Below are 27,429 nucleotides of genomic sequence, written 5' to 3'. Positions count from 1 at the left end.
ACTAAGGAAGTTGCTAAAATTTTTATAGTTTTTACACTACGTAGTGAATATCACTAACATAAAAACACACTTTCCATTAATCTACACAATAGGCTTTTGATAGATACAAAATAAAAATATTGTGAAGAGTTCAATTTTTGTAATGTTAGCCTTGAATTTTATCTTTGTGGAAGACTTTCAAAGTAACTAAGATGGGAGTCCTTGGCATATTCAGCCTCATTCTGGGATAGAGGATAATTGCTGCTCTCCATCCTCTGTACACAGCGCTTTCTGGAGGGCTCAAGAATGTTTTTATATCTAGACCTTGGCTTTTATTGTAGCAGCTTATTCTCTGAGTCACAGAGTATGACTCAAGATAATTCATACTTATCAATGAAATAGCCTTGACATTTGAGTATCAAGAAAAGAACCATCAGCAAGAAGGCCATTAAACAAATCCCCATGCTAGAAAATCTAATTATGTAAATGTCCAAACATTTGTTTGTGTGCAATCAGATATGAAAAGAAAACTGTTGTGGAGATGATGTATGACTGAGATTCTTCCTATTATGGGTTTAAATTATCTACATCTTCTTGTACAGCCACTCACTGCCATAAAAAACAAAAGAGCTCAGAGTTGGAGGCACTTTGGGTATTGAGATCAAGGCTATTGCATTAGTAAAATTATATTATGAATTTCTGAAAAAACTAAAGTAGAGGGACTTCAGGAAAGCCTCAGGATAAACATCCCTGATAATAAATGAAGAGAAGATTGATGTTTTCTGTCAGGATATCTCATTTCCTTTTTGGCTAAGGAAATAGGCTCATGTCATCTCAAATACATAATTTGGTTGTTTTCACTCACCACAAGGATTATGAAAATAATCTAGCAGCAAAGCCATCAAACATACATTTGATTTATTACAACTTAGATTCTATAATCTGTTCTCAAGAGAGTAACTAATGCTCTTTATTTAGAACATTATTATCTCTTCAGAACAAGAAGCAAAACCCTTCAGAACATAAACACCTAAGAATTTCAAACCCAAGTGTGGAACCGTGAGCTTTATTAGACTTTACTTGTTGTGAGCTGTCAGGAAATGGAATTCCAATCTCATAAAAACAGTAACATTGTTGAATTCTTCCAGGACATTTCAAGAGTTCAAAGGAGTTACATTGAATATCTCTACTTAACTGAACATGTATTCTCAAAGAGCAGTAATAGTTTCTGAGGACTGGTACCTCAATAAGTAAAGTATTTTCAGTTGAAGCATGAGGGTGTGAGATAGGATCTCCATCATTCGCATTAAATTTGGGCACAGCACCAAAGCTCTACTATCCCAAAGATAACTGGGAAAAGGACAAAGACGTAGGCGAGTCATCATTGAACTCAAGATTCAGTGAACAGATTCTGTTTCAAAAGAAAGGTGGTAAGAGATGGAGTAAGACATGACATCAACCTCTGACAGCCACATGCTTTTGCATATATGTGCATGCACACCTCCTACACATGTGCATACACTCAAACACATACATATGCATAAGTCATATATACAGAAAAAGTTGATTAAATTGATTCTGATTATTTATTGCCTTTGTTGCTTTGTTAGTTGATATTTCCTGTGTTCTTATCTTAGGAAACTTTAAAATGGAACTGGGATGAACATGTAAAATAATAAATTAAATAAAAAAAATGCTTTGACTCCAAAATTGAAGTTCAAGGACAAGTTACTGGGGAAAAGGTTTCTATTTTTGATTCCACAGATAATGAAAAGCTGTGGATTCCTTCCATACTAATGTGGTTTGATCAAGCCAGACCGCCTGAAACAGAGTACCAGGTGATTCTACATTCAAAACAGCTGGACAAAGCAGCCTTACAGACTACAGCCAGGATTTCTGAATCTTCTTAGAATCCCCCATGACAGCGCCCCTTAGCAGCAGGAAGTAGTTTGGAAAGAACGACGCCCAAATTCCCAAATATTGTCTATAAATGTTTGTTTTCATTTAAATGGACTTGGTTATATAAAATAAGTAAATAAATAAATAAATAAAATGTCCCAAAATTGTCACTAAAAAAAGAAAATACAAAGCTTTTAAAAATCAAAAACTAAATGCCCAGCTTGTCTCAATCATATAAAAACTGGGAAGGGCATTGCAGACATGCCTAACATGTGGCCCACATATGTGCTAGGGATTTATAAATGTGGTCTGACACAAATTATATTTCTTATTTAATGTAATGTCATAATATTATAAAACTAGACACTCTTGGTAGAACTTTTAATCAATCATCGTTATCTATAGTTTTTCAATGAGAAAATCCACTGAAATTTTAATATTAATAATAAAGTTAACATACTAATAATGTCAATAACAAAGGTACTATCATAAAAGTATTATTTAAGAATTTGCTCTTCCAAAATTATATAGATTTTCAGAAAAGACTGAGTGACTGATGAAAATTTGGTAGCCATAGAGAGTTAACACAAGTCAGACTCAGGGCTAAACAACTTGAACTTTTGTGAAATAATATTTTTGTATACTGTAAAGATAACACATTGATTGGTTAAATAAAAAGCCCAATGGCTAATAGTTAGGCAGGTTTTACAGGCAAAGAGCATGCTAGAAAGAATGGACGAGTCATAAGCAGAGGAAGCATGACATGCAGGTGATAAGGTAATAAGCCATGATCCAATGGAACCATGTGAATTAATAGAAATGTGTTAATTTAATTTATAAGAGCTACTTATAAAAAACCCTAAGCTATCTGCTGAGCTTTCATAATTAACAGTAAGTCTCCATGTCAATATTAGGGAGCTTACAGTCCCAATGGATAGCCTACAATGAACTATCTGTGGTACACCTCATCATTATCCATTGTTCACTCCTATGCTTCATCCTATGTCCTTTGAATGTTCAGATAAAAGGTTTTAGAATTTACTAACTTAGAAGATCACTGGCTTTCACCAACTCCAATGCTAAGAATGTATCAGAGAACATCTGAAACCCAAAAGAGAATTTTCTCTGTTTTGTTATAACTTGCTTACCTGCTTTTCTACCAACATATTTGCAAAGAGTGCCTTCACTTATGACTCCTTTGTTTTGTAACTAATAAAATCTTCCTATATTTTTCTAGGCAGAGCATGTTATTCATGATTATTTAATCTACGTGCTATGCCATCGTTCCAGATATATGACTTAAGAACCAACTATGTCTTAAACCATCAACAAATTATATATTAAGGATGAACCCTTGTGGTAAGATAGTTACAGAAAACAAGAAAAATCTTAACAACATAGAAATAACATATAACCTAATAAGATCTGTGAGATATAAAGAATAGGAAAATGCAGATATACTTTACTGGTTAATACAACACAAATAAGCTTTCACCACAATTTGTGAATTCCATTCATAAAATAGTATGAAGAACCAATAATGATTTTGTGTGTATCCCATGAGATATAGACAATGAAATCATTAAATAGAGAAACATTATCCAGTTATAAAAATTTAGAGAGATACCAAGTTTCTTTTTGTAGTTAGTCATATCACTTAAACTTACTATTAATTTTATTTTCTTGTTTGTTGTAGAATTAATCTTTACATCAGGCAAATCCTAGACTTGTGGTCACGAGAGGGAGACACTGAATTTCTAATCTGTCTTCTTCTACCCTATGAGATCTGGAACTGAAGGACTATTCTACAAAGTTCAAGCTCATTACAACCTTAGGTTGAATTCTGTTTTCTATAAGAATATCTCCTTTGTAGAATGGTGACTATCCACACAATATAGATCTGGTTGGCCTTGAATTTACAAGCATTTCATATGTGAGCCACAGTATTAATTGAGAGTGGTGGAAAGGAAATGTCAGTTGATATTTAAAAATTAACAGATGATCAGGACTCTATGGCAAAGAAGTGATAGGAGTGGCCGGTCATCTGCAATATCTCCAGGCAAGTAAGACATTACTAGAAGCAGCCAGTGTGCACACTGTAAGAGCCTAGAGCTCAGAAGCATTCTGGTGGGATTATATTTGAAGTCAGCAAAGTTATTAAGGGAGAAAGCATAGGCTCTTTAGAAGAGAAAGTAAGGACTGATCCTAAATCCAGACAAGTGCTATCATGCTATGATGAGAGATGTTCCCAGAAGGTGGAAAAGGAATTGGCTAGTGATAACAATAAAACTGAGAAAGTGGGTCTCCTGACACTGAGAAAAACAGGGTCCAAAGGAAGAGAAATTTTAAGTTTCTACAAAGACCAAGTATGAAATTGAACATAAAAATGCTTATTTGGTTTTGGGAAGTGAGCAACAAAGGAGACACAACTTGAACCAAGATCATATAGGCTGTCCTATATGCGGAGAGATGAGAAGGAAAACAGAAGGGAGGACTAACACCTCATTGAATTCTCCAGCTTAACACAGGGAGGGAGGGAAAGCCATAAAGCAGAATGGTGTGCAATAGGTTTTTGTTTTGTTTTTTGTTTGTTTGATTTCTAATGCTAAAATAGTCTAAGGTTTTATAGTGCAAACAATGGGAAAGAAATGAAAGGGAAAGCTGAGAATGGTGTGCCACACCTTCAATCCTAGCATGCTGGAGACAGACAGATGGGTCTCTGAGAGTATAAGGCTACACTGGTCTACATTCCAGGAGGGCCCGGGCAATGTAAAGAAATCCTGTCTCAAAAAACAAATAAACATAATAAAACAAAAGACACTAGAAACAAATAAACAAGCATGTAAGAAAATACAATGGACTTAATTGAGAGACAGGAATCTATCCATTTATTAGTCTATATCAGATGGTTAAAAAATGACAGGAATGAACTTGAAAATTTTCTACTTCGCTGTGGATAGTCATTCACTCATATAGATTTCTATAACATTATTACCATATGCAATCAACTATAGTATTAATGTCTCATTGCATACTTTAAAGAAACTGTAGGTGAGTAATCTATGAGACTATTACCAGTTGTTTCTCAATTTCCTAATTTAAGCACAACAGTCTCTAAAATATCTGTTCTCTTTGGAATACCTTTGGAGGGTGAATTTCTGGCTGCCCTGTCTACTCAGTCTCAATTTGATTGTTTTTGGTAGCTTTTCAGTGTTCTGGACAGTTTGCTTCCACCTAAAACAAATTATTGAGCCCTCATTATTCAGCAACCACTCTCTTGGGCATCACTCAATGTCCACTAGTCCCACTGGAATCACTCCTACTCTAAACCAAGAGCCTGAATCACTCACTTGGCTCCTTTACTTAAAAGCCCCAAGTGTTACCCACTCCCCATGGAGGGATACTCTCTCAGCCTTGACACACAAGGGCCTAGGTCCTGCCCCAAAAGATGTGACAGACTTCAATGATCCCCCATGGTAGACCTCACCCTCCCTGGGTAGCAGAAAGGGGATGGGACAGGGGTGGGTTAAGGAGGCATGGAAGGATGCAAGGGAGAGGAAACTGGGATTGAAATGTAAAATAAGATTGTTTCTAATGTAAATAAAAAAAATTAAAAAACAAAAAGCTCCAAGTTTCCTGGTAGCATAAACTCTTCAGGGAGAAAGGGTTTCAGGCCATGTGTTTAACTCCTGGAAGAGCCTCTGTTCCAACAGCAGTACTAGCAAAGCCATTAATGTATCTGTAATTCCACTAAATTGAATCCATTCCAGCATCTAATGTTATTTATTCTCAATTATCTCTGGAAATAGAGTTATTGCTCCAGAACTTGGTCATTAAAGAGCTCCAGTAAATGAAAGTTTGTGCTCTCTGACTTTTTGGATTGTGAAGGATATGGTGATCCTATATTATAATTATCACCTACAAATCTCCCAAAGTTCTAAATACATGTGTCTAACTTACTTAATTGATAAAAAAAAAAAAACTTGGAAGCCATAGATAAATAAAGCTAGAAGGCCTTCAATGGATAGCCTAAATATGATAATACAGGCTAATAGCTAACAAATAGTAATCTTTTTGATGCATTCATTTATTAAAACTCACATGATTGTTTCCTAAGGAGAAGTATATCCCCAAGAGTCCACAGGACAAATAAAGGCTACTTGCAAAAACATGTCTTCTCTCATGAAAAGAATGCTTAAATTAATAACAGAGACATAATTTTCTTCAAGTTTTTATGACACAGATGTACTTGTCAGCTCATTCTTTAAAACTAGTTAGGCTTGGGAATAGTGTCATTCAATCCAAGTCTGCATAGTATTCATACTGTCTCCAGGTTAAAGAAATTTCAAACATCCAAGTTGCAATATCAGGAGTAAAAGCTGACAGACTCAACAGGAGGGTGAATTCCCAGCAAGAGACCATGCCAACCTGCTTGAGTTGGAGTCTCCTGACTAATTTGGAGTCAGGAGAAATCTCTATGGGAGACCAATGGTTCTCAGAAGCAAAGGATCAATGGCTGAACATCTCAAGGACACAGTTTATTGACTAGCAGAGCTGAGATCGTGAAGAAATAGATATTTGAAGAGAATATTATTTTGCCAAGACTGCAGTGCAAGTTAGTGTCAGATCCAAAATTTTAAGTAGATTTGCATAATGCTAAGCCCGTGCTTCATAACTATGCTACAGCTGTAAATATATTTCAGCATATAAAAGTGCAGTTCAAACAAATTTTCATTATCTCTTCACTAATATTGAAAGTAATGTTTACAAGTAAAGATGTACTAATAGTGCAAGCTATTTTTTTAATAAAAATATATGCAAGTGATTATCTGTCCTGCATTGCACTAGACTATCTTCACATTGCATTAGGCAATCTGCTCATCTCAGGAAGTTTGCACTATAGTGCTGAAAAAACATGGAGAAAGAATATGTATTGAAACATATGTGGGCATTAAGAAATCATATAAAACAGACAATCTAATATTGGTCAGTAAAAGCTATAATGAAATTTAAGAGCAAAGGTCTGTGAGCAAAAGAAGTAATATACTTTCAGGAGAATATCAATGATTTACTCTGAGATGTTCATATCATATGAATGGTAGTAGCTGTTAGACTGATACCATAATGGTAAATTTGGAAAATATTATATAGACCAGATCACAAAGCAGGAGGTATACCCTCATCAATAATCATTGATGACTTTTTTGTTCATGAGATTCTGTATGTTTGATACATATTTGCAACTGTGCAGAAGTGTGTGCGTGTGCGGGTGTGTGTGTGTGTGTGTGTGTGTGTGTGTGTGTGTGTGTGCCTGTGGTGCCAAAGCTACAATCCAGAGTGTTACTTGATTACTCTCTTTCTCTTTTTATTCACTGAGGCAAGGGATCTCAGCTAAACTCAGACAATGTAAGGTTATTCTAGCTCACCCCTTGAGCCTTTGCTTCAACCATCTGAAAGGCTGCAACAAACAGCTGTCATACCTGCCTGGCATTTCCTGAGTGTGTAAATATGCATGTAGGTCTTCACGTTCACATATCATAAAGTGTATGCACTGACTTTTCTCCAATCCCTCGCTGAAGTCTTTTAAACAAGAAAGTGAAATAAACAGGTTTCTGAAGTAATTCTTCTGACTATGAATTATATGTAATCTATAGTCACTTATGATGTTCATACATCTTTTTTCTCTTTTTTCCAAAATTAATACACTAAATTCTCAACATAATTAAGAAGTCTACATTAGAAAATATAGTTTATATTGTAGAACTTATAGAAGCATCTGTCTTAATGATTCTTTTTTGACAGCTGTAAGTCGGCAGGAGCTGGTGGAAGTAACTGACCCCTTAAATATCAAAAAGGGTGATTATGGACATTGCTTGTGGCTGGAATCTTCAAACACTGGCAGCAATTTCAGAAAGCTCAGTACTTGTCTACATTTCCTTTAACACAATCTGTGAACATGGAGGCAGCAAAATTGTAGTGAATAACATGCAGACCAGCTTTGTCCTCCCTGAGGAACAGCTTTCTGACTTCTCCCCCTGCCCTTATTGAGTACACAGCAAGGGAAAGAAAGAATCTTATCCAGCCTCTGTAATGTCTAAATGCTGTGTTCAGGTCTTACTAAGGAATATAGGCTATTCGATGCAATGCTATAATTGTCTTTGATTGGAATAATAAAACATGAGGTCAGAGTGGACACCCAGGAATGTTATTATGAGTGAAAGTAACACTTTTGGTCAGATGACAAGTAATTAAATATGCTGCTTTCCCTTTTCAATATAAGAACCAAGATGTGAGCTATTACCCAGATTAAGCATCAATTTAAAAATCCACAGCTATTGTAATCTCCTCTGATGCGTTGTAATTTCATTATGATAAAAGCATCAAAAGTTATTTCAATTCTTTTTTAATTGAATAGTTTCCTTTCCCAATAATAGGGAAGATTAATTTTGCACTGTGACTCTTTTTAACCTATTTTTATGATGAGATAAGATTCTGCAGGAACATCAAAATAACAGTAATTTTAAAGGGTTTTGTATATATCAGTAATGCAACAAAATTAAAATATGCAAATGAACCAACCAGAGGAAAAAACTAAGAAAGACAAAAATGAGTCAGTCTTAAATTATTCTGATAAATCTGATAAATCACCTATGAAGACAGCAAGCTACCCTTCAATATTTACTCATAAAAGTGAGTCCTTCCATATATCCAGCATGTACATCAAATTGTCACACATAATACTGTTTGTCTTTTTGCAATAAAATCAAAATAAGCACAGTGTTTTCCCATTGCACAAATCATTTGTGCTATGATTAACAAAGATGATATAATGCCATGAAATGAATAGGGATAGATGAAATAATACAGACTGCCTGAGCCTAGGAATTTTACACACATAAACACAAAACTTTGAATGAGATGATGTTAAAAAATTTTTCATAGATTAAAAAGAGAGAGATAAAAGGAACATTTCAATAAAGGACATGGCAAAATGATTTTGCAATTACAGAATTAAAGTTATATTGAAGTTCTAAATTAGCCTGATTGACTCAATGACATTAAACTTCACCAGAAAAAAATTTCCTCTTCTAATTTACTTTCCCCATGCTGCAGAAGCTAAAAGGGTTCTGCAAACATTTTATTTACTGGCCAATTTGTAGACATCTCCACTCAGCCTACAGAGTAACAAGCTGGCACTAATAAACCATACATAAAAATCCTAGTTATTAAAATACAAATTAGGCACCCCTTATGTTTATACATGTGTAAGTACAATTAATATTGCAGGCTTAGTTGGAAACAAAATTGCTTTAGTTAACCAGCCATGACAATGAAATCAAATGAGATTTTGGATGCAATTGGAAAAGATCTATTCGGTGGAAATAATAGAAACTATATCATGCGGAACAATTAGTTTACCAAGCTTTATTCCCCCTCCACCCACCTGCCCTTAATCAAATCATTTGTCCATCTTAAGTGACATGACACGTCTCCTTTAATGCCCATACGTTCATGGAGACCAGAACAACAGCTGGTAGATGTGGCTTATTTACAAATATTGGTTTGAGCTTGTAAATGCATGAGCACATAAATTTTAATCTATTTAGAGTGTAAGCCCTTTGTTCCCTCCCATGTCATTAGTAACATGTGCCAACCAGCAGAGCTTTCTGGCCAGTTGTTCCCTTGGTTGTATATTCCTGTGGGAATGAAATGGAGTGAGGGAGAGTGTGAATTACATGAGCCCCTTCTTGCTTGCCAGTATTTAGTGTTTTGCCTTTTGTTCTTCCTGTTTATGTGATTTTTCTGTTTTACACATTGGGGAATGCTAATCAACTTGTGCCTAAGTAATATTAATGAAACTTGCCAACTTATACTTGAGGGAAGAAGCAGAATATTACATTTCATTTTGAAATGTTATTGCTGCTTTTAGGAAACTCTTCCTGCCTTCTAAATAACCTTAGTGTTAAATTATTAAAGAACTCTTGCACTGGTAGAAAATAATGAATGGATTGAATGATGAAAGGATTAGAAAGTATAAAGAAGGGCCTTTTGGAATGCAGTATGTAACTTCCAATGAAACATTTCAAAATATTTGCTTAAAATACTGTTAAAATTGGCAACTGTGTCAGTGCTTTATCAAAACAGAGGTCTAATGAAGGTTATGTTTACTCACCAATCACCAATTTCAATCTTATTCCAAATTAATTTAGCTTGATATAGCTATGAATTAAAGCACTGTCTACTTTGTCAGAAAAAGATGGAAGAACAGTGTTCTACTATACTCCTTTTTTGGCCATTTGAACCTAAAAGTTAGGCAAGTCTAGTTCAGGTTCTCTTCTCCAGTCATACAATCCTCACAATTTCAATGTTCTACCACACCATGGCCTCCCAAAGAGGTGAGTAGACACTTGAAGACATGGGAGACAAAGAGGACACTAAGCCTCAAGTATATAAATGAAGACGAGATGGCAGCCCTGTGAAGAGCAGACACAAAGAGTGTGCAGGAAATCAGTGGACAGGACTCTGTCTTGCCTTCCCTTCTTTTAAGGATAATTTTGTTAAACAGGCCCTGAGTGCACTGTAGCTTAATGGTAACTTAACAACAGAGTTTGTTCAAGAATTCAGCTATACAGTGAATACTATTTGATAAGAACATTTAATACTAAAGCGAATGACACATTTTCTATCCATATAAATCTTAGTAATGGGTTTTGCATCATTGTGAACACAATTGTTACCCTGAATGAAAATTCTAACAGTGCTCCTTCACCGACATAGGCATTAACTGTACATGATAGGAGTAACAATTCCAGGGACAATAAATAAATAAATTTATAAATAAAAATAAAAATAAATAAATAAATAAATAACATGTAACAAAAGGGAGCATGGCATAAAATAGTCACTTAACTCTAGCATTTGAGTGCCTTCCAGTTTATAATATTGTAAATACACTAAATATGCAAAAGCTAGCATACTGAATCTTGTGCTGTATGCCATGGTCACCTATCACTTTTCCCAAGGGGTCGAGGCATCACTAAAATGATGACTTAGCATAAATGAGCTAGTGTTCTATAACTTACAGAGTATCTGGGGGAGGGGGAAAGAATCTATTGTCTAGACAGCAAATGCACTATAAAAATACCACATTGATCAGACCCTGTTTATGTTCATTATATGTCACATGCCACCTTTAAATTGTGTGGAGGGCAGGAAGAAGACTTGTCCAAATAAATCACCAAAGATATTTGTTTGGGTCGCTTGTTTCTAAGATATACTAAAGAAACAAGATTATAAGACCATTTTTCTATCTTAAAGATATTAATAACATTCTAACCCTCTCAATACAAAAGCTCATGTTTGTCCATGCTATGAGTGTATGTGATTTTTACCTGTTTGACAATTTCATTTCATATATTACAAGTGGCAGACTGACTTGATGGGAGATGCAATTATGTATATATGTTTCTCATACTGGTTAATGAATAAAGCACTATTGGCCAATAGAAAAGGAAGATAGGAGGGACTAGGAGACAAGGAGGAAGAGGAAGTAGTAAAGAGGAGTCAAGATGGAGAGTCTGGAGAAGGCAGAACTGCCAGCCGCCTCTCGCTGGTAAGACCACAAGGAAATACATAGAAATGGGTTAATACTTAAGACAGAGCTAGCAGATAAGAAACAAGTAACCAAGCCAACAGCATTGTATCAAATACAGAGTCTGCTGGCACAGTGGCGGGACAAGACTAGGCAGCGGGCAGAAAAAAACCTAACTCCTAACTCCTTACATATGGTGCCCACATGGCTATTAAGAACTTCCACTTAAAATTTAACAAAAGCTTAAAAAAGGGTTTTCTCAGTTGGACTCTGCTTTGCGAGAGACAAGCAGATTGTGCAGCTCCTTTAAGAGAGGTTTCCTGACTCAGCATAAGTGGCAAAAAACCACAAGGCTTTTAAGAAACTCTGCTAACAATTCATCGGTGCATATGAGAGCTGGCAATAGCAGGGACCACATTTCCAAGCGGCAGCATGGGGCTGGATGGCAGTGCAGACCAAGGCATAAGCACAGCTTTCACTGCTGTCAGTAAAATAGCCGCCGCCATATTTGATAAACCGCAGCAGAAACAACTATGAGTTTCATTTTAGCAATGTTGTTGTTTACCAGATAAAAGGCTCGTGGCCAGACAAAGATAAAGATTTACAGTAAAGACAGATTCATATTAAGAAAAAGCACTACAGGTTTACAATGTGTTCTAATATATATTTAGGCTTGGGAGAGAAAAGGAATAAAATGGTTTTAAATAGACAGAGAGGAGCTGCGTGTTGTGGCACAAGCCTTTAATCTAAGCACTCTGGAGACAGAGGCAAGCAGATCTCTGTGATTTGCAAAGTAAACCTGGTATGCAGAGTAAATTCCAGGACAGGTAAGAGTTACACAGAGAAACCCTGTTTCAAAAAATTAAAAAAAAAAAAAAACTAAAAAGTAAAAAAACAGAGTAATAATAAAGCCATGTAAAGATGAAAAGCTCAGAGAGAATCTGGTTACTGTATAGTGTTATATTGTCTTTGTATCTTTTGACTGCTGAGGAAATAACAACAACTGATAAAACAAATGCTGCTGGATTAATTCAATTTATATATTTTAAAAATGCTTTGTCTCCAAAATTTAAGTTCAAGGACAAGTTACTGGGGAAAAGGATTTCTATTTTTCTTTCCACAGAAAATGAAAAGCTGTGGATTCCTTCCAGACTAATGTGGTTTCATCAAGCCAGGCCTCGTGAAACAGAGTCGCTGGTGATCCAACATTCAAAACAGCTTGGAAAAAGCAGTCTTGCAGACTACAACCAGGATTTCTGCATCTTCTTAGGATTCCCCCATGACAGCGCCCTTTATCAGCAGGAAGTAGTTTGGAAAGAACGATGCCCAAATTTCCAAATATTGTTTATAAATGCTTGTTTTCATTTAAATGGGGTTGGTTATAAATGGTTAATGATCACAGCCAAATCTTTTTAAAGGTAAAAAGGGGTTTATGGTATAGATATGAATGCTTTGTATTGGAATAGATTTTCATTTATTGATACAATTTAAGGTCAATTTTGTGATATGTATATTTCTCCTCTTGTTTAGGTATTGTCTTTATATAGCTCATTTAGAAATGTATAATTTAGTACAGATTATAGATAATTACCTATGATAGTCAAAGCTTAGAGTTAAGTTAGTTAAGTTTTTCAAGATACACAGAGATGTATTTGAAATAGATAGGAATTCTTCAAACCTTACAAAGATCTACAGAATATGACATTTAACATGGTTTAGGGTTTTTCTTGACAATGAGGCACAACTGCTCCTGGCAAAACCACCTGTATCAGAAAGGAAGATGGACATTAAAGAAACACGTTATGGAGTTTGCCTCCAATATGGCAAGACTAGCCATTTGGACAAGATACTGCTCTTGTCTGGAGTGTTTGACTTTATGCTGTATAAACTGGACATGCAGGACCCACAGAAAAGTGACTGCTGATTCAAGATGGACATTGCTACAGAGTTCCTACTTCATGGAAGAGTCTCCCAGACAGTCTGCAGGACACAGAGAAAAATGACTGACAAACTACCAATACAAGAAGACAGTTTAAAGTTTCCTGCTTTGCTGAAGAGTCTGCCAGACACACTATGGCCTATGGGCTGAAGATGGAAGATTACAGAAGAACTTTGGTTGATCAACCAGGCAGTGAGTTGTCTCTGTCAATTCTAGAGTTTATATACTATCCTTCTGTGGTCTTTGAAGGAGTTGAAGAGAAATAGTTATGGTTATAGTTTTCCTTAGTTAGGATTAAAGATAAGTTACATAGACTTTGGACACACAAAGATAGGATAGATGAAGGAATAGTTTCTTAAATCTTGCTAAATGTTAATGGACTAAAAGTGTTAAATGTGATTCTTATTTGATAACTGTTATGTGATATATTTTGCTATGATAAGGTTAAAAACCTTTTCATTTAGACAGAAAAGAGGAGATGATGGGAGATGCCATTATGTATATGTTTCTCATACTGGTTAATGAATAAAGCACTGTTGGCCAATAGAAAAGGAAGATAGGAGGGACTAGGAGACAAGGAGGAAAAGGAAGTAGTAAGGAGGAGTCAAGATGGAGAGTCTGGAGAAGGCAGATCCGCCAGCCGCCTCTCACTGGTAAGACAACGTGGAAATACATAGAAATGGGTTAATAATTGAGACAGAGCTAGCCGATAAGAAATAAGTACCTGGCCAACAGAATTATATCAAATACAGAGTCTCGGTGTGTTAATTGGGGCTGGTGCAGCAGTGGGACAAGACCAGGTGGCGGGAGGAAAATCCCTACCCCTTACACTGACTTTTATTAACCTAACCATGACAAACAACTGTAGGCAAATTAAATATCTAATAAGATGCAACAACTCAGTCTATATGATCAATTCACTGGGAAAATCAAATAAGATGACTGTTGTTCTTTTGTTAGTTATAAGAATAAATATGGAGGGGTGGGTGGTGTCCCAAGTGGGTATCCCAAGGTAAGGAACCACGTGGGAGAGTATAGCAGGTTCCATAGCAGGAGAGGGTGACCCAGGAGAGAGAGAGGGGGGGGGGCAAAAGCAAAAGCTTAATTGGGCAGAGACCTGTCTTTTAAAGGGGTCCTTTACACCTGCCTGCAGACTGGTACTCATAGAACCCTGGGCTGACCAGAGTACTGCCTGAGTACATTCTGTGAGGTGACAGGGGCAGGCCAGCATAATGTCTGAATCCTTACAATGAAAGTTAAATAGAGTCATTACTTAATTGTTTGATACTTATTAGTAGATAAAGACGAAGAATCAGATGTGTCAATCAAGGAAGTTTATAAAAAGATCATTATGTTATTTAGACTAGTTTCCTTTCCTCATACATAAACAAGCAAAATAATAAACACAAAGTATTTGGGCTACTTCCTAGACCTATTGATGGACAAATTTCTGAATTTAAATCTCACACATTTTAGAATAAGATTTCAGAAAGTATCATAAACTGGCACCCACACATTAGTCCTTTCTGAAATAGCATCAGTTGGTTGGGAGAAGATTACATGCTAAAAAGGAGTTGTCTGGAGTCTATCAGTGATCAGAGATGGAAAAGAGCTGCATTATAAATATAGGCATGAACTATGTTACAGAAGAACTTCCCCTGACAATTTGAGAGTGGCCATTCCATTGGCTATCAGAGTAGATGGATAATGCCGCATTGCCAGGAGGGCTTCATCAATGTTGTATCACTAACCCAGCATCCCATAGAAAACAAAACACACTCATCAAAGAAAAAAGAAAACGTGAAATCTAATGCCAAGTGGCATGTCCAAAAGTAGTTCAGGGTAGAAGTGAGGCTGCTTCCAGCAAAACTCAAATAAATCAGACTAGATGAGTTTAATATTTGCATGCTTACTTCAGTCACTTTACCCAACAAGACAGTTACAAAATACATGTGTTTTCTAACAAACAACAGTTAAATGTAACCTGGGTTCAAAGTAACTATGAAGATCATTCAGAGAGTATTATTTAATGATGTTTTAATATATTTTCAAATGCCTTTAAGAATGTGAGAACCTTTACTATATATATTTTATTTATTTTCTATCTACAAATATGACAAGGAATATTCTATCTAATTTGCTTGGTCCTGGTCACTCAAAAAATAACAGACTTTGGCACTTTGGAGTCAAATATATTGTTACCAAAACGTTACCAAAACTATGCAAACAAAAATACTGATCAACTTAAATGAAGTGATTATAAAAAAAGGTCCTTACTGCGAAATCTTCCCTCCACTGGTGGGCTGCTTGGACTTTCTCAGCTTCCATAGCCAGGCGCTGAAAGAGAAACGGTAAATCTTAGACACACATGACTGTGAACACAGGAACAGAGAATTAAAACACAATGCACTATCCATGACCTTTGATATTACAAATAACTATGGGCAAAAAAACAAAAAAAAACAATGCACAGCACTTACTTATGACTCTTAAGTTCTAAATTAGTTAGCAATCTAACCTACTAAAGATGATGTCATAGTAGTAACAGATGTACTTTTCTTGAATACCACAAAAGTTACCCTACCTCTCCTGTTTTCATCAGTAGTGGGTGTTTTCCTTCAACAACTTATATTTCAGATTTGTAAGATACTTTAATGGCATGCAGAATCTACACTGATTGGCATCCTGTTCTTAACACCAGCAAATACTTCAGTCCATAGAACAAGGATGTCGTTGAAATATTAATGGTTATATGGTAACCAAACAGGTACATCTATAAGAACATGTTTTAAATTTCCTGTTTGCTAAGTGTATGTTTCGATGTTCTAAAGATTATTTGAAAGACTGTGAATTGAGAATACACACATATGTAAATGGCTTTATTTATTTCCACCCCCCACCCCCCGCCTGTATGATAAAGTAAGGGGAAATGTAAGGTTGCTTTATTTTCCTCTGGTACGTTTAAGCTAAAATACATGGGAAGAAATAGCACAAACCTAACAGCAAATACAAATGTATTAAATTCACTTATTAAGAGACAAATATAAGATTAGATTTTAGGAGAATATAAGCCACCCAGTAGTTTTGTAGTTTATGTTACAGCTAAAAAATATTCACTGTTGTTTGCTTTTCCCATGAGTCAAGTCTACATGAACTAATGTAAAAATTTGCTTTGGCCATTTCCTGACAGTAACATGTTTGTTTGTGTCCTTTAAGTTTAATACTAAAATTTGTCCATTGTTCTAAGCTATGGCATAGGTATTACCAGTGATTTGTATCAATGATTAATGAGAGACTCTGAGTGTTGGTCCTTTGATTCTTCATATGCCTCTGGAATGTGGATGCCTGCACACACACACACACACACACACACACACACACACACACACACACAGTGAAATATTCACCTTGTCCACACCTGTGGCATATACCATGCCCATTGGGGGTGGAGACAGGGCAGATGTTACCTGGATGAACTAAGTCTGAGGAGGGGACTCTGAGAGCTCTCTTGCTTGCAGTATGGGGACAGGAGTACATCCAGAAGCATCCTTGGGATCAGGAACCTGCTGGTGTTCATCTGCCTATGTTGTTATTTCTCCCTAAATAAACATCTCTTCGGCCTATTTGATTCTCCTGATCCTTATTAAATATCAACACACACACACACACACACACACACACACAATTTAGATACAGATATTTTATAAAGAAAAAGGTATCTGTTGTGAGCATCTGAAAATATTTAGAAACCAACCAAAGCTACATAAATGTCTAAAAAAGACATGGATTTTGAAGAGTTCAAGTTCAAAAGTTGTTAAATTTTGTTTCCTCTGCTTGAAATATAAAACCAAGCAGTCATGAAAAATATACTACTCTTATAACTTTATTCATAAAGAAATAAATGAAACTTTAATCAAGTTTCATAAAGTTCCAAATACTGACTTTTAAGACAGTCTAGGTTATAAGTAGCGCACTCACTGTCTGCTCTTTCTGGTGACAAAAAACCTGAAGGTCATTACTTACAGAAATTGACATGCCTTCTAGACACTGCAAGACTCTAATTAACTTCCATTCCAGTCAAGTGACATTTTAAAAGCCAATAATCTACCATGGATGCCATAGGGAAATTGCAGTAAGATTAATAAAACCTCTATCTAATAAAGTGTGAATATTTTATTGTTAGCCAATCTCTTATCTATACAGTTGAATAAATGGGTATGTCCTGTAACAACAACTTATTTCCAAAGAAAGAAAACATAATTATGGAATGGGTAGCATGGGCTATGGTGTAGCTTCTTCCATATTTATAGTATTGGAAGTCACTGGGAGGAACCCTTCATAATAAGCAGCTTGCAAAAACAGGGACTAAAACTCCAATTAGTAGCCAGAAGAAAGGGAACAGAGTCTTATCTCTGGCCTTGAGTAAAAACATGACATTCTGAACTAGTTGGAAGGTCCAAGGCTTGTCCAACCCTTTAATATTGTGATGTCATGTGGTAATCTATAACAAAGAGCCGCCCAATTCAATTGCAAAAAAAAAGAAGAAAAAAGAAAAGAATGAACCTGCAAGATAAAGTCTATTATTTTAAGTAACTTTATGATTTTGTAGAAGGATGGATAGAGCTGTTACCATATCCTTACTGTATTGCCAAGGGCTTGCTAGGAAAGAGACAGAACATACCCTATGCCTTCCCACTACAGTTTATCCAATGGGCTTGATAATCACTTGGATAATTTCCTTCCTCAGGATGACCTTGTAGAAGCAGAAGGGAGGCAGGCAAAGAACAGCTAGACCTGTTTGACCAAGATGTCTTCACTCCACAGACTTACTTGTCCTTTGTCCCTGTTCTTTCTTTGCTAAAAATGAAAGTGCATGACAGTACCTGGAAAATGAAGGTAGGGTCATGGTACCCCTTATCTGCTTTCCTCCCAATGGGGCCACACTGAATAAATTAATCTTCTCTATGTCCTTTTTTCCATCAATCATCATCATCTTTAATTGGCATGCTGGGTATGAGTTGTTGAACCTCCTCTACTGGGGCCACCTGAGTCTGTTATTTGGCTATAAAAATCCAATTTGAATACATATAAAGAGACACGAAGCTTAATTCTGCTTATATTATGACGAAGCAGAGACAGTCATTTAAATGGCTTTATTTAAAATGTACATGTGAAAATCACTTATATAAAACATGATAGATGTATTTAAAATCCACATATCCTTGTGTCCATTTGATTGCACCTTTAGAATAATAATAATAAAAATGCCATACAAATGACTTTTACAGACTCAGTTTTACCACAGTGGACTAGCCACTGAGCCTTCCGACTCTGAAGCTCAAGCTTCAGAGTACAATGTCAGTACATTGCCAGTTTTTAGTTTTGAAAGTCATCCTTAGACATCCATGCTGTGTATGAAGACACTCTAGGATCAACACTAAAACAATGGCAGAAATGGAGGATTTCAGCGAAATGAAAATCAAACTAGCAATACAAAGTCAAAAAATAAGTTTCAGTGCTGTCTTTACACAGTCACCCCCTCAAAGGCAGACGGTTATTATCACCATCAGTAAAGAAGCTTTTGATATGGTGTTCTCTGTAGAGAGAAGAACAGAATCAAACCAAACAGACAGGAAACAGCTTATCAGATGAGAGAAAGGCCAGCTCCCTCAGTGGCCTATTCATCCTTAGCCTTCAGACTGTGTCCTATCTGCATCTTTTCCACTGGCATTGAATTCGGACATATGACATGAGAGTCAAATAAAAAAGTAGAGGTATATTGAAAAAGGCCAGTCAATCACTCTCATGAATGATATTCAAATATATCTTCTCTTACAAACATAGCATTTCCTAAATGTCTAGGTATTCTGCTTCTTAGGCTATAAATAATACTTTTAGGCTCACTTTTTTAGTTTTAAACTTTTGAGAACAATCAAACAAACATAAGGACTTTTAAAAGAGCTTTGAAAGCAAACTGTGAGACAGCACAGTGCTATTCTGTTAAGACTCCACAGCCACTGACATTCAGATTTAAATAGCAAGTATTGACTTAAAGAGGCCATTCAAACAAATTCTCAAACCATGTCTGTGGACAGTGTAGAGCAAGAGCTTTCCTGCTAATAAAGGGCAATAAATGTAAGTAACACACTAATTTAAGCAAAATATGCATTTTAGGTGACTGTGACTAATGTTCCAACACTTAATACCCAATAACGAATGGCAACTACTGTACCTTACTCATATTGACAATCTCATTATCACTCTAATGAGTTTTACTAATTTTCATTAAAAGGTTCTTAGAGGATCAGAAGACACATTTGAATGGCCCAACAATACCTTTTGAAAATAGCAAATTAAAGTGAATAAACACTCTTCCACATTCTGAAAGGTACACAGGTATTTCATTTGCTTCTGTGGAAGGAGGAGGGGTGTGGCTTGTGATTTGATTGCCATGCAACTTAATGATGAATTTAACTATCTTCAGCATATTAGATATTTATGTATATTTCTGTCTATGTATTTGTGTGTATGTCTCTCTCTGAGTGTGTGGGGGGTGTGTGTAGAAATCACTGAAGGCCAATTAAATATGTAAATATGAAGAAAATGAAGAAAAATTCTTCAGCAGTGCCTACATTCCCTGTTTCTTCCTGCAGAAAATTTCACATCTATAGAAACACTTTGAAACAGAATTTTAGAAGTTATTTGAGCTTAAAAAAAAAAAGCACTCATTTCTTCTTTGAGTAATTAAAAGACAATGGACGCCTGGCATCTCTGCCTGCACACAGATATGTCATTGTCCTAATGCTGCAGCCACCTTGGACTCCAGGAAGAACAAAACCTCTCAGGCCTTACCCTGGAGCAGTGTCAGACTTGGGGGAATTTGACAGGTGCTACAAGAATGACATTCAATTCATGAAAAAGGTTTTTATTTACATCATAGGGGCTGAAACAGTGCCCCCTCTCTGGGATGGAAACAAAAATGTACTTTTAAAGGGTTTTGTTTTTGTTGTTGCTGCTGTTTTGTTTGGTTTTAGGACAGGGTGGACTTACAGTGTTTAGGAAGCAGACTTCATGTGACCTGTGTCCCATGGTTGCAATAAGACAGCAAGGGTCACTCCTTCTTGGGGTACAGATGTGGGGTTTGTGAGACAAGCAAAGTGACCACAGTAGGCTCAGGCAGCAGGGTGGTTGTAGACAGAATGGGCCACTCATAGGACATGCTTAGGAGATAATTACATGGAAAGCCTAGTTCTTTAACAGCAGAGGTGATCATGTCATAGAAGGGAGTTTGGTCCTGAGGGTAATAGGGATAAGGGCTTCAAAGAACACGTTGCAGAACTAGAACTGACATGACAATAACCACACTACACTTGGACAGGACTCCTTAGTGATGGGTATCACTTGCTCTCTCACAGGATTCTTCCTCTCTTAATCCTTTTAAAGACCATGTCAGTACCCCAAAGACAGGCTTTGTGGGAGCAGTAAATAAAACTCCTCTGTAGATCAGACTGGCACCCAAACCAGAGATTCACCTGTTTCTGCCTCTAGAGTGCAGAAAAGACTCTACTTTTAATAAAAAGGGGAAAAGAAAAAAGTCAAAAGGAAAGTGTAGCATGTGCCTCTCTCACCTTGTTTTCTAGGGAGACATAGAAGGGGACATTTAAGTCTGTAGGAAATGCTGGAAGATTCAACAGACAGGACCACAAAACAACGCCAAGAATATTTAGTAACATATTCTATCTTAAAGAAGATGTAGCCTTCTCTTTCAATAAGTATGGTTGATTTAAATTCATATGAACATGCACGACCATTAGAACTTGTTCTTGAGGCTTCTACTAGTATATAAACTAAATATTTCACCATGAAAAACTCACGATCACATATACATACATATTGTTTTAAATGTGTTCATAAAACATTGTTACATCATAAGAAGTGCACTGGACACAAAGAACCATCTGGAACCAGAGAAAAGAGGTTACAGAGTTATAAAATGTGATCAGAGTAACCAAATTAATTAATATCAGTATATGTCACCATTTGATAAGGAAGCTGTGGTATCCCGGTGAATGAGTATGTATGTATGTATGTATGTATGTATGCATGTATCCCAAGAAACTATCTGAGCACAAGACAAAGTATGCTCCCATAATTCATTGGGGGGGATTCACAGGGGAAGATTATGAATTAGAGTTTAGCCTGAACAATTATAGAGATCCTTACTCAAAATAATTACAAAAAAATAGAATGTTTAAGTTATTTTTATGTGTGTGAGTGTGCCTGATTTTAGAAACAGTACTCACGTTTTGTGAGTTTAAGGTCTACAACATATATAGACCATAGAAAGTAATTTGAATATTCAAATTATATCTCCTTCTAGTAGAACATGCAAAATATATGTACTATGTCATATATAACTCCCACATATAAGCACACACACACATACATCTTGGAGTCATTCTCTGACAGATACTTTCTGAATGTTTACATTATTCATGCTTTGTCAACTTGTTTTCCGTTAAATTCCCATGTAAATCACAATTTGATCACAAATGTATGTTCCTCAGTTGAAATTCAGGAAGGATTTTTGACAGGATAAGTGTGCTAAACACAACAAGCTGTAGCAACAACTGTTTTTATCTGGTTATATATATTTTGGCTGCAAGTGAGACTGGAAATATTCAAATGCATAGAAAACAATAGTCTGATACTTACTGCCCAGAATTCCTCATACTGATTATCTCTGGGTCCTAGTACTTTATGAGAGCGATAACATACTCATAACCTGAAGTTTACCTCTATTACCTCCTCTCAGCTAGCCAATGACTGAACTACTATAATGCAGTGATCTGCATCTGTTGCTCACTCTGTTTGGAATCTATGTTTTTAAAAGCCATCAGTCTTATCTGATATTGATATTGCTGAATGTTTTCTCCCTGATAGGCTTCACACTGGTTGAATGCCAAAGAGGAATGCCATCAGTTTCCCCAGGGAAATGATTTCTCCCATGAGGAACCTGTCATCCTTCCAAGTGGAATTCACTAAGGCCATATGTATGAGACCTGTTTTGCTGCAGTTACTTGGGGCTGCCAGTACCACCTCAGAAAGCCAGGCTGAAGCCAGATCTGGCAATGTTCAGCAGTACCAAGGCCTAAGAGTCCATTACATTTTCACCATGAGAAGGCAGAACAAATCTCATTTGAAAACTCACAAGACAATCCACTAAGAAACTATTGTTCTTTTTGCATGGGTATTGTGCAAGCTGAACTATCTCAAACTGTCACTTAACCTCAGTGATTTCACAAAAGACACCAGCCTTGCCCTATCCTTCTGTGTCTTCTCAATCCGAACCTTACAACTAGTGTTAAAGCACAGTTCTCTGTCTTACTTGCACTGGATTAAAAGAAACTTTTTCAGGCTCTTCACTTTTGTTAATGGCATAAAACATAAGGATATAATCTTATTTTCTTTTAAATTTCCCATTTAAAAAATCAGGGAAAATCCAACACCTAAAAAGCATGTGAATGCAATCCAAAGTAAATTTAGGAAAGTAATCCCCCATATTGAGAAACTTTCCTAACCTCTGAGAAGCAACAGTCTATCTGCCCAAGTGTTCAAGAGAAAGAGCAGATTATACAACTATAACTACACAGCTATCTGCGTTAACTCAAATATTTTAGCACATTCAAAACTACTTAAAAAGAATGCAGAGACAATTGTCAACATGATAAATTGTTAATATTGATTGGTTTAAGCAAAACCATAAATGCATCTATACAGGTGAAATGTAAAGATGCCTAAGAACTCATTTAATACTTTCCAGATTTTAAAATGCATGCTGTGTGAAGTAAAATTCCCACAATAACTACAGTATTTTTCTTTTCTGATCTACCATTTCAGCAATCATAATATATGCAAATATGAATGAAACTTGCTGAAATCATGCTAGTCATTACTTATTTTTCTATTTGTGACCATGTGAAAACCAAATCCTTGGAACTGGGCTTTTAGCTCCTGTTTTATAGATTTCAGCTTAGATTTGTCATATTCAGTAACTGATTTTGAAACAAGCAACTGGCAGACTCTGGGAATCCAGAAGCCAGGGTAAAGGAGGTTTCATTTGGTGAGAAAAACAGCAAGAAAATAAATGATTCACAACTGATGATCAACGTCATCTTCCCATCTTCCTTCACCTCCACAGTACAGAGCAAACAAAACAAAACAAAACTGATTAACCCAGGGCAGATATCACATCAGCTATACACCTGGCCACTTTAAAGAATCCTTCAATGAGCCTTTTTTAATCACCCTGGATGGTAGTGCCATCTCACTACCAAAGAGTCTGATGCACATGTGGATTAAATCTGTCAATCAAACTCAGCCTGGTACATAAGACTTGAGAACACTTTTCTGGGACTGCATGTTTCACAGATCATAGACATTTACCAAAAGGCACTCCTTCAGAAACACAAAGTAAAAAACAATTTAATTGAAACCAAAGATGTTTCCTCCACGATGCCACAACTTTTCAATATGATGTCATACATCAGGCTATGCCCTCTCTACCCTTTAAATCAAGGTGGGTTCCTTGCAAAAAAAAAAAAAATCAATCAAACAAACAAACAAAAAAACCCAAAAAACAAAAACAAAACAAAAAACCAGTTTTTCTACATCTGTACACCTTCCATGTTTTATCCTTTGTGTGGTAGAGAGTAAACTCATAGTCACTGTGTGTGGGAATGCAAAGATGATGACTTTAAGGGTTCATCAAGATTGATAACTAGTTTTACAGAAATACCATAATTCACTATGATGACACTTTAAAATGCCAGACATTGCTATGACCTTATGGCCTCAAAACATATCTTCCTATATGACAAGCATACTTCCCAACAAATACATCATCATTTAATTGTTTAAAATGCTACATTAACTCAATGTCACATGAATGTTTAAAAATATGGAACAGAGATCAACACAAGGGCACATCCTCAGCGAGGCCAATCCTTAGTCCTGCCTGTAACTGCTCTAAGCACTATATGGCTCCACTATAATGTCAAATTATATATTTAATGATATAGTGCAGCCAGAGAAAGCAAAAGAACAATTCTCCAGCCAAGAACTAAACCTATAATGTTAATTCTAAAGGCCTTCCAACTTTTTAGTACCAACAGATTGCATACAAGTAAGTCTCGTTACTGGAACTATATTGTTTTAAGTCACTGAGTAAATAATATCTTCTTTACCTATGTTGGACTAACTTGAACTGTATGTAACTGTAAAAAGAATGAAAATACCTCTAAAATTTAATAGGTGAATGGACATTGACAAGTTAAATGAATACCTACTACCTTAATTTTCTATATTATAAAACAAGAAGTAAAATAATGGGAAAACATCATAGTATTGTAAATACTAAATAGATGTTTATGAAGTCCTCAAATAATTTAAGAAAAACTACACACATTTTGTAGAGAAAATAGATATCTAAATATTTAGTGAAACACACTGTGTATGGGGTCGGAGAGTAAGAGCACCAGCCAAGGAACCACAAGGCAGCACAACCAGCTTCACTCCTGTCCCAGGAAATTGCACACCCTCTTCTGGCCTCAGTAAGTACTGTACATACGTGGACCCACACACATACACACACACACACACACACAGGCAGAAAGACTCAATTATACAAAGTAATAGTTTTTAATTTAAAAAGTATGTATGTTTTCTACGACTATAAGATTCAGAATTGTATTAGGTAGTACTCTCCCAATCAGTTGCAAATTCAGGCACCATATTGGAAGATATTTCTCCACGGCACTTTCGTGTGATTTTTATCATGCGAATGGAGGCAGAGACTGCATTTATAAAAGTACTTACATAGTAAACCATGTTGGAAAAGAGAGTTCTTCCCTCTAAAGTAGAGGAATGTCTGGTGTGTTGTACAGAGCAATCAGGATAAGATTTCTGAGGAAAGTTACATAGGTGGGCAGGGAGGGCCATCTGAAAGAGCAGGGTTTCCTCAAAGCAAAACTGGGTGGCACAAGTCTATAAACTGAGCTCCCCCACAGTACATTTTAACCAGGTGTATACAGGGATCGTTACAACCAGGTGTACAGAGAGATCCTTACAACCTTGTGTACACAGGGATCCTTGCAACAGGTATACACAGGGATCCTTACAACCAGGTGTACACAAGGAGTGTTATAATCAAGTTACACAGGGATTTGTAGATGTTTATTAATGATTCAGTACTCTAAAAATCATCATCATTTATAATACTTCATTATCACAAATAGATTTTCTTTCACAAATTTGTATGTGTAGACTTACATATGTGAGTGTAATACTGAAGATAAATGAACAAAAAGTTGTTAGTGAGGAAGAGAAGTTAAAAAAAAATCTGTCAGATTCATTTCTATATCTATGGTGACAAGACCATTAAGGACCATTTATTCTGTCATCTAATTTTCCTTTCAATGCTTTTGTATCCATAGTTTTTGCCATGATATTTCCCTTTTCATAAATTAAGAGTTCTGAAAGAGGCTGAATTAGTAACTATAAACTCCAATGGCAGAATGACTTTACAATCTTTCACTGTCCTCAATTGCTTTTAAATAAATATTTGAGTTAGTCAGCACATATATAAAGACAAAGAAAGGGGCAAAAATATCAGAGACTACTACTTAGTCTATCCTGAATACAGTTCTCAAATTGGCCTTCATTATTTGATTACAGTTTTGTGAAGAGCTTGGCCTTTGAAGAGTGCTGCAGGAAATAGAAAATCACATCCTAAAGTTCAGCATATGGAGGACACAAGCCTGGACTTCTTCACCTGTACAATGGGAACAAGGAAGAGCCACTTCAGAGAATTTAAAGGAATTAAATGAGATTTGTGTCAAACAATCTAAAACAATGTGTCAGGCACACTAGCCATTTTTAATTAAGAATGGTCATTAAAAAGAAACAAAAGGGATTAATTTTACGAAAGTTGTCACCAAAGGAAGGTGTGTCTAAGTCCTTGAACGTGCTCCCATGGTTCTAATTTGCTTCAGGCATCTCCCATGTTTTACATCTTAAATGAGGACTTATCATCATTCTTGTTCGTTCTGCTTCATAATCACCCACTTGCCTTCTACTGAGGGTGATTTATGCCATTTCAGACTGCTCTGGCTTGTAAACAATTTATCATTCCTACCTTTTTATCTCAATTTCTTTTTGTGTTTAAATAATTTGCCTAAGAGTCTAGTTCACACACCAGCTGCCAATTCGGAGGCAGGCTGTCTTAGGGAAAGGAAAGGGACCTTCCACAGCAGGCAGGTTTTCAGTTTTGCTCATGTTGCTATGGAAGCATCCTCCCCTATCAATCTATTGGAGACGTAATTGAATCATATCCTATGGAGGATGCAAGCGTGTACTCTACACTCATCTGACTCTTGGGGGTCAGAAGATCATGTAACGAGTCCATCAAGTTCAGTCTTGACAAATATGCAGCTCGCCGCTTTGTGCTGTTGTTTAAATATGAGAACCATTATTCACTAAGTTGAAAGAGATGTCATTCTTTTCCTCTTTTGTGAGAATGAATTTTTTCAAATGCTGAAAATTTTTAGTATTTTCTTAGCTTTTTTTTACTTGAGCACTACTATTACTATTCATCTTCTCAGCTAAAGTTTAGCAATTCAGTGAAAGCTTCCATTAAATAACAAATCCTTTTAAAAGTTCCATGATTAATCTATAATTTTATGCTCACACCTTTTAGATGTGAGACTTATCAGCAGAGAGAAAATTTTAAGCCCTTGGCTCTCAAGTACATAATTCAAAAGCCTTCTTTTGTGTCTTTTAAAGAAAACTAGCATGAAAAAAATACATCTATCATGTTAATTAAACCAATAGTTAAAATGTGCTTCTTTCTATAATCTATAAAATTTCTTTCACATAGATTACAGCAGCGCATAAGACAAAAATAAAAACAAGTGCTGAGATTTTCCCAATGCTAGCCTTTACCAAACAATTTACACAAGAT

General features: G+C 36.0%; 1 protein-coding gene across 7 annotated transcripts in view; it reads right to left on the bottom strand.

The window, feature by feature from the left end:
- Cacna2d1 (calcium voltage-gated channel auxiliary subunit alpha2delta 1) overlaps window positions 1-27,429 on the bottom strand; it is a 413,204-nt gene that overhangs the window by 176,290 nt on the left and 209,485 nt on the right. For all 7 annotated transcript variants that reach the window (XM_051174924.1, XM_051174923.1, XM_051174922.1 and 4 more), the window contains exon 4: window positions 15,687-15,746. In XM_051174924.1, coding sequence (XP_051030881.1) covers window positions 15,687-15,746 — 60 coding nt within the window. The remainder of the gene's footprint in view (window positions 1-15,686; window positions 15,747-27,429) is intronic.

This window comes from Phodopus roborovskii, unplaced genomic scaffold, assembly GCF_943737965.1.
Source record: "Phodopus roborovskii unplaced genomic scaffold, PHOROB, whole genome shotgun sequence".
Lineage (NCBI taxonomy): Eukaryota > Metazoa > Chordata > Mammalia > Rodentia > Cricetidae > Phodopus > Phodopus roborovskii.
The sequence above is the reverse complement of the archived record's forward strand: the minus strand, read 5'-3'. Positions and strand labels throughout refer to the sequence as shown.